This window comes from Squalius cephalus (assembly GCF_949319135.1).
Source record: "Squalius cephalus genome assembly, chromosome: 15".
Classification (NCBI taxonomy): Eukaryota; Metazoa; Chordata; class Actinopteri; order Cypriniformes; family Leuciscidae; genus Squalius; species Squalius cephalus.
The window spans coordinates 15,224,540-15,233,998 of NC_137136.1; the positions used below are offsets into that span (position 1 = coordinate 15,224,540).

The 9,459-nt window shown below is 36.4% G+C and overlaps 1 protein-coding gene across 1 annotated transcript; it reads left to right on the top strand.

Moving 5' to 3' along the window:
- Positions 1-435: 435 nt before the first annotated feature.
- Positions 436-7,792, top strand: LOC307172195 (GTPase IMAP family member 8). The gene is made up of 6 exons (XM_079894327.1): positions 436-458; positions 724-779; positions 937-1,632; positions 2,592-3,299; positions 5,099-5,830; positions 6,491-7,792. Exons 2-5 carry the CDS (start codon positions 752-754, stop codon positions 5,827-5,829), a joined length of 2,163 nt encoding a protein of 720 aa, XP_079750453.1. The 5' UTR covers positions 436-458; positions 724-751; the 3' UTR covers position 5,830; positions 6,491-7,792.
- Positions 7,793-9,459: the final 1,667 nt, after the last annotated feature.

Below are 9,459 nucleotides of genomic sequence, written 5' to 3' on the forward strand. Positions count from 1 at the left end.
TATGTTCACTGTATTAATGTTTCTTTAAAATCATTTCAAATGTTTTCAAAATCCTTTCACAAAACATTTTGAATTCTAGGTTTTCAATGTGGTAACACTAGATATTTTAAATTTCATATTTAATTGAAAATCTATGGCTCAAAATGTAAAACAAAAAGACACGTAATATTAATTTAAGATTCTACTCTATTTCCATGTCACTAATCAAATAATCCAAATAATGGCCATTATGATCACAAATGCATTACAATAGGCAGGATGGATATGTACAATGGGATTTTAATATATAGACCTAAATTGTTCAATGTAATGGAAAAACAGCCCCTTCCGATAAGAATCCATAAAAGTCTTGAGTCACTTGTTCAGCCAGACTAACCAGTTTTGTTCATATTTGTTGTGCACACAAGAATAATATTCTTCATTTCACTGTCAGCTCTTCTGCTGTGATGAGAACAAAGGTAAAACCCTTTTTCCTTTCACCTCACTTATTCATTTTTTCACAGATAGCTAATGGCTTCTAAAAGCTTGTTGAAAAGTGCTGTAAATGTATGGGGTGGTAATCTTGTCATTTTAAAAGCCTAATCCATTAGCTTGATCTTGGTGCCACAAAAACACATTAATACAAAGTTGAAGACAGAAGTCATTTTATTAACCTTCTTGTATCATTTAAATGGTGCGGTATCTAATTCAAACCAAAAGTGACATTATTTCTAAATATTTTAGGGAGGGTAATGAATAAGAAAGTGCAGCAATGGCTACATCTGAAGCAAGTGACTTTGGTAAGTTCCCTGATTCACATATTTAAATTCTTGGTGCTTTTCTGATTTCATATTTAAGAAAGGTTCAAATCTAAGTACAATCGATCTCTATCCATAGACAGCATGTAACAAGAAATCATGTTTTTGATATTAGGAAGGCATTGTTTTTTATTGGCAGGAGTCCAGTTTCTCTTTGATTTGAGGATTGTGCTATTGGGAAACAGAGCAGCAGGGAAAACCTCTTTGGCAAACCTAATAACAGGTCATGCAGAGCCTCATCTAAGGAGAACGGCCCAGTGTGTGAAGATGTATGGAGATTTTGCCGGAAGGCAGGTCATTGTAGTTGATACGCCAGGCTGGTGGAAGAACTACCTTGTAAAAGAAACCCCTGAATTTCAGAAACAAGAGATTGTGCTTAGCGTGGCTCATTGTCCTCCTGGGCCCCATGCGGTTCTGCTGGTCATACGTGTCGACGCTTTATTCAAAGAAAAACACAGGAGGTCGGCGCAGGAACACCTGGAGCTTCTGAGCGAGAGAGTCTGGAATCACACTATAGTTGTGTTCACGTATAGAGACCAGCTACAGGAACAAGCTCTAGGAAAGCACATTGGAAGTGAAGGGGAGTCTCTTCTGCTCTGGCTAGTGGAGAAATGTGGACACAGATATCACGTTCTTAACACTGAGAGAGCTACTGGCACGCAGCTTGCCGGGCTTCTGGAGAAAATAGACGCGATGGTCGTGGGAAACGGCAGCTGTCATTTTGAAATGGGCAGGTTGCATGAGGTAGAAGGAATGATGACGAGGAGATACATGAGAGCAAACCAGAGGAGGAAGATGGCACAAGAACAATGGGGGACTCCGCTTGTACGGCAGGGTAAGAACCAGGAGCCAGATTCCCGAAAAGAAAGTTAAAACATTTCTTAAAGGGTTAGTTCACCCAAAAATTTAATTTCTGTCATTAATAATCACTCACCCTTAACCCGTAAGACCCGTAAGCTCAGCTTTCTGATCCCTCCATAGACAGCAACGTCATTGCAACTTTCAAGGCCCAGAAAGGTAGTAAAGACATATTTAAAGTGGTTCAAATCTAATGTTATGAAGTGACAAGAATACAGTTTGTGAGTAAATAATGACAGAATTTTCATCTTCCTAAGTTCAATTCTTGAAAATTTCTCACGAAAATTGAGAAAAAGAAAATTCTTAAGAAAGGTTTTTGGCAATACAAAATATTCTTAACTTTTTTTTTAAGTTAGAAAATAAGCAGTTAAACAGAAATTTTCATGAATCCGGACCATTTATAAAGGGACAATTCTCTCAAAAAATACAATTCTGTCATTATTTACTCATCCTCATGTTGTGCCAAATCTGTGTGATTTTTTTCCCCACCATGCAACACAAAAGGATACATTTTAAAGAGTATCCTGGTTGCTTTTTCCCCCATTTAATGAAAGTGAATCAAAAATTACAAAAACACATCATCTTGAAAATGTTCAATGTGATTTGTGTGTCTGAAGTCAAATGATTCAAATTACAGTACTCAAACTTTGTGTGTAGTTTTCAAATTCTGCATATATTATGTGATACAAAAAAAAGGAAATAAAGATCAATATCTTTTTATTCTCACTTCTATTGACATATTTTGATGCAACTTGTCTAATGACACCATATTTGATTTGAGAGCTACAGTGAATGGTAAAATTCTCCTTTTGTCGGGAGAATGAGGAATGAGTAAATGATAACAGAATTATAATTTTTGGGTGAACTATCCCTTTAATCTCAGTTTACACAGAAAATGTTGATATTTGTGGTTAATTGTTCTTGTTTTTTAACCAGATCACAAGCACATCCACATTTCTAAGATGAGGATGATAGTGTTAGGTTTCCGAAGAGCTGGGAAGAGTTCAGCTGGAAACACCATTTTGAGTATGGCGTCGTTCATCTCTAAGAGAACCACCACTTGTGCGAGAAGACAAGGCGATGTGAACGGGAGAAATGTGACTATAGTGGACACCCCAGGATGGTGGAAGTCTCTCCCTGTGATTGACACTCCTGAACTGGAAAAAGAGGAACTTTTATTCAGTGTGTCTCTATGTCCACCAGGACCACACGTGCTTCTGCTGACCCTACGTGTAGACATGTCATTCACACCAGAAGAGAAGGAATCAGTGGTGGAGCACATGGAGCTTCTTGGAGAGAGAGTGTGGGCTCATACTGTAGTGCTGTTCACCCATGGAGATTGTCTGGGGGACATGACTGTAGAGGAGTTTATTGAAAGCGAAGGGGAGGCTCTACATTGGCTAATTGAGAAATGTGGGAACAGATATCATGTCCTTAACAATGAGAACTGGGATGACGGCAATCAGGTCACAAACCTGCTGGAGAAGATAGAAAAGATGGTGGCACAAAATAGGGGCCATTATTATGAAATTGACCCTAAGACTCTAAAGGAAGTGAAGCAGAAATGGAAAGCAGCAGAAAAGAAAGCAAAAGCACTAGTAAAGAAACAAAGACAGCTGAGGAAGAAGAAGACTGCAATGAAGGGTAAGATACTGGTTTTGCACTTTTGAATGCATGTTGTTAAAGTCAACATGAAGTTCTCAAAACGTTACATTTCAGAGTAAAACACAATATTCAATGAGTCAAAATAGCTCATACATCATCAACAAATAGCCTATGAAGACTAAGTCATTGCAATGGAAAAAATAAGTCATATTTTCTATAAAAAAAAAAAAAAAAAAGAATATATTTTTTTAAATAACATGCACAGATGCACGGAGCCCCTAAAGGGACGTGGTGGTGGAAAATGTTTGGGATGGGAGAATTATTTTTTTAATCTTTTGCGTTCCCTTGCAAAACTTTTTCTGGTGGGAACACAAATATCTTTGCGAAAAGTTTTGCGAGGGAACGCAAAATTATAATTTTTTTATTATGAAAATAATAAAATTATTATTATTATCCCAATTTTTTTCCTCCACCACGTCTCTTTAGGGGCTCCGTACAGATGAATTGTTCAGAATAAGTGGTAATTAAATAAATAACAAAATCCAGTTTTTGAATTTTGTTATACTATTCAAAGGATCCACACAAAATACAGAACATTCCCAAACCAACATATATAATAATTAGCTAATAACAATAATATTAATAAATAGCAAATGGTCATTTTTTATTATTATAAATGAACATTAGAAAATTAATAAAATGGCAGTTACAGTTATCATTACATTGTGATTGTTTACAAATAGAAAATAAAATCTCGCATCAGGAATTTGTTCGCAGTCATACTTCTTAACAAATTTTATACAGGGAATACTTTTGATTAGGGAATACTTTTGATCATTTGATTTTACTGAATGCTTCAAGTTTACTATATAGAGCAGTACATTTAAAAGCAACAGAAACTGACCTAAAGTGCTGCACAATACAAACAAACAAAAAAAGATAAGGGAGAAAAGTAAAATGAAAGGGGAAAAAATTAAACGACTATAAACATTTTTATTGCATAAACACATTGTTGATGTTTCCACTGCATTTGCGAAACTCTACACACACCTTTAGGTACATCTAGCACATGCATCTTTCTGCACGACTGACAGCAAAATACATCTGAAAAAGGAAAAAGACAAAGGGAGGATTCAGAGGAAGATAAGAGCTACTCAGGTTGAAAGTATTTCAGTACATAAAATATTGTGGTGGTGGTGGTGGAGGAGGAGGTTTACAGAGTTCAAATTGCAAATTGAGTTTCTTTTGTGGCTTTTTTATGGTCTCAGTTTATCTTTGAAAAAACATGTTTAATTGTGATGAGAATGTTTTTGGCGTCACCTTGTCTCGGAGTTCAGTGTGCATAAAAGAAGCGCTGTGTCATTCGAGATGCATTATTTATTCTGCAGAAGCTTTTTGAGTTCAGTCTGAGTGCTTGTTTTGAGAATGTGATATTTGATAATGAGCTTTACGTAATGTATATAATTTTGTTTATATTAGCACAGAGCCAAATCTTGTTGGGGAAAAACTCATTTTACAAAACACTTGACATTACAATCATATTCCTCAAGCAAATATTTGTTATCAAAACAAAATTTTTTACTTTATTATTTTTGAATCTTGTATTGGAGAGACATGAAGTGACAGGAAATTATTAGGGAACAAGAAGAGGAATTGGACTGGGTAAATGTTGCAGGCCGAGTTCAAACCCATATCACTCACATGAGCACCACAGCTCAATGTCTATTAGAGCAAGAAAATAGCCATGAATGGTCAAACATCAAAACATCAACACAACCATTTTATTGCTTTTATTGAAGATCAATTCGTAATCAGTTGATTTCCATGTCTTTTTCTAGATATTGGAAAGAATTTCTCAGAATTGTGTCTTGTGCTTCTGGGTTACGGAGAAGCTGGGAAGAGTTCAACAGGGAACACTATCCTCGGCCAGCAGGTGTTTGGATCAAGAAGAACAGCCCGGTGTGTTCAGAGACATGGACAGGTTGGAGGACAGCAGGTCAACATCATAGACACCCCTGGCTGGTGGAAACATCTGCCCATAGAACAAACTCCTGAACTGAATAAAGATGAAATCACGCAGAGTGTATCTCTATCCACTTCTGGTCCGGTAGCTTTCATTTTGGTCGTTCGCGTCGACTGTTCCTTTAAAGAGCAGGAGCGGAAGGCGACGGAGGACCATTTGAGGCTTTTGGGCTCCACGGTTTGGGATCACAGTATAGTTCTGTTCACTTTTGGAGACCTGCTTGGAGACAGAGCCATTGAGCAGCACATTGAATGTGAAGGGACGGCCCTGCAGTGGCTTGTTAACAGATGTGGACACAGGTATCATGTTTTTAATAATAAAGCCAGGGGTGAGAGCCACCAGGTCAGAGAGCTGCTGGAAAAGATACAGGAGATGATTGCAGCAAACAGAGGGTGTGATGACATGGACATGCAGGTGCAGCTGGAGGAGGAGGAAGACAGAGCAAACACCAGACTGGGACGAGGAGAGGAAGATGAATTTGATGACAGTGAAGAAAATGAAGTCTTCTTTGAGTCGACAGCTTGGAGATGGACAACAGCAGTATGAGGTGTGAATTTTAGAGAGGGAAGTGACAAAGTTGTGGAAATCATTTTCATAATCAATGGTTTTGTTTTTCAGTATCAAAACATCCTTAAAACAAGTTATTATTGTTATTATTTTCAGAGTGTACTTTCTCCAATTTTCAATCATATTTTATAGTATCATATCATGTTTATTGCATTTATATGTCACAAAGACTTGTGCAAAAGTAATGTTTTGCAATGTATTCTTTTTACAATGAAACATTATATGGTGACATTTCTATTTCAAATTTTTCAAGCGTGCAATATATATCTGAAATATGTAGAGGGCACTAGGTTCTGTTTTTAAAAAATGTAGAAATGTGGAAATGTATTCATCTGGAAATCCGATGCCATATCTTTACTCTCATAATGCATGGACCCCTTGGTGTCAAGAATATTAAAATTTGATCCATTTGCACAACGCATTGCTTTGAGCAAAGTGGCACACATTCAGGAGGAATATGCAAATGAGATGCCTCAACACAACATTTTTTTAAAAAACAAACAAACAAACAAACTGCCAAACAAATAAATAAATGACAAACAACATCCAAGGGGAAGCCCGGCAAGAGAAAGCAATGCTAATGCAAGTTACTGTTTCTAACAATGACACTTTAATCACTGCAAGGCTCTTGTTTCTGCAGATGAAGTGAATGTCATCAGATGAGGCAGATTTTAGACAACAACACCTCTTACAGCCAAAGGCTTTTATACTGCAGTTCATCATTCACCACTGAAAGGATGTTTGTTTTTGACTCATTTTCACCCGAACAGATACAGTACAGTCAATGTGAGTTGTTTTTATTTTTTGTCATCTAAACTCCCTGAAGTGGCTATTTTCGCTCTGAGGTATATTTTTTGCTCAAGGACTGTGAACTCATTTTATGGCGTTTCTTTATTATTTTATTTCACCTTTTGTATTCCAAAGAGAAAATATCAGCATAGATGTTTAAAATGACATAAATAAATAATGCCAGCATTTTCATTTTTGGGTAAACGATTCTATTAATCACAGCAAAGACCATAAGTTGGAGCATTTTCTGTACTGTAACTGGGCTGGCCTTGGAATGACCTAATTTTCTTTTAATCACAATGTATCTAATAAAACAAAAGGACTAGTTACAGAGATAGTCTCATGCTAAAGGGTGAACAGAGAGGTAACAGAAACGATGACAAGGAGAAGTTTGAAAAATGGAGAAACTGAAAAGGGCAAAGCTGAGAAATGTCAAGGAAGAGGATGAAGTTGTGAAAGGGGAACAAAGCGAGGTTACAGAATGAAGCTGAATGAAGCCTCGATAGATGACGGAGTTGGTCTTACGATGAGTTGGCTCTTCAAAATGTATCCATTCTCTCCCTCACACTCACACACAGTGAAATTACACATGAATAATTCATGTTCTCATCTTTACTCAGGCCAACTAAAACTGTATAATTAATTGAGGCTTCTTTTACAGGGGACTGGAATTAGGAGGGATTGTTTAAGATGGGAAAGCCATGAGAGGGTAGGGCATGTTTAATACCATAATCATGTATGGCGGAACTAAGTGGTCATGAAGTCAATGTCCTAGGTGGAGAAAATGCTTCCTGTATCTTTTAAAATGATTATTAAGTCAAAGGATGTTCTTCTAATCAAACTCTATAGTACTTTAGTGTAAGTTCTTCCATCGCTTGATCGATGTGTGGCTTTCATGTACTCTCTTTTAATAAAATTGCATATTATTCTGCCTACTCATATCAGTGTATTGCAAAAAATGTATGCTTAAAATAATCTTGCATCTGCTCTGAATGTGAATGAAACACATTGTGTCTATATCTGTTGAAATCTGTTTTATTTGCTATGGAATTCAAGACACATACGAGTATAAAGGATACTGTCTGCTGCCTCCAGTAAAGAAACTTAAATATTTATAGCAGTTAATGATGCCATAAATCATATATAAATCCACAAGAATATTATTTCAAATAAAAAAAAATTACAATCTGCAATCATTCTCTGAAATAAAGCGTTCGACAGAAAGAAAAAAAAATGTCTGGGTGGCCTCATGTGCATCATATTTTTCATGCAGTTATTCAGAACATGATGCCATTGTATTGGAGACACAATTGTGTGAATGAAACTCAGCATTATAAATGTGGCTAATTTATTGCTCGTGTGCAAAATGGCCTATAAAATGAGTTGCCGCGGCCTTCTTTTTAAAAACTCAGATATGGTATTCATCCCTTTTGGATATATATATTGGATTGATTGTTAGGGGGATATGTTATGACAGTTTTAGAAGGCATGCGACTTTATGATAAAAGGAGGTTGTTCTGTCATTCATCTTTTGAAAATAGAGCCATATGTTTCTGAGAAATGAGGGGAGAACTGAGTGATGTAACTTATGTTATTTAATGACAGTTTTAAATGTTCAGAAAGGTTTGACCTTGCAGTTAAAATAAAAATAATTGCTACATGGGTCATTTCACTCAGTAGAGGGAGTACTATTCCCTAGCTTCATTTGCATTAAATCTCTTCATAAGGGTAATTCCTGCAGTAAATATGTGCATTAGGCGGTAACTTTTACTGTCATTGCAGAGACCAAAGTTTGCCATTGTCATTGAAGGAACAGCTTAAGAATTAAATCATTTATAAAGATATAAAGCACAGCTGTAGTGCTTGACAAACCTTTTGTTTTACATCTTTTGAAACCTTTTTAAAATATTCATGCTGCTAAAAATAATGCACCTGTTTTCCAGAGACATTTACACTGTCAGTGCAGTGGTGCTCATGAATGGCTTACCTGTGCGCTTCCTCCTGGCTGGAACGGGTCTGTGTGTAATCCTGTAGTCAGCGCTGTGAACTTTCTAGAACATTCTCAAAACAGAGATTCAGGAAATTGCTCAGCAAGTGTCAGGCTGCTTGAACAGAGAACACTAATCCTGTAAAGACTTGGTGGGAGGAATTGGGAAGAGAAGAGCTGAGAGACAGTAAGAAATAAGAGATTTTTAGCATTAGTCATGACGCTGGTATTAAGGACGTTTAGTGGGGTTTGAACCAAGAGTTTTCTTGTCTCCTTAAAAATGGCAGCACAAAGGGCTGAATAGATGAAAGAAACTAGTGAAATAAAGGGGGCAGAAATGTGACGTTCTGTTTGGAAACTATAGAAAGGGGAGGGATAATTGTAATGTAACTCAGAATTTAGCAGTTTCAGACATTTTCAATAACAATCAACACTAAGTGTTGCTGAGTGGGATATTACTTGTATAGCTACAACAAAACAGTTCAACAAACAAGAAGGTAATATTAAGCAATCTACATTTTAAAAAATTTTGCCACTTAATTTTTCAATTTTACATCTGCCAATTGATATATTTATAAATTAAAATCAAAGCAAAATTTGTATGTAATAAATGCTCCACGTGTCTCGTAGAATAAATCGGTTGAGTGAATTATTCAATGACTCACTCATAAACACAGTGGCTGCGTAAAAAATGGGGTAACACTTTAGAATAATGGTCCATCAATAATTGGTAACTATGCAGGAAGTAATGCAGTACAAATGAGTAGTACACTTCAGCTACTACTTTTAACTAATAATATGGAAACAAGCTTAACTAATCAGTAATTAGGATA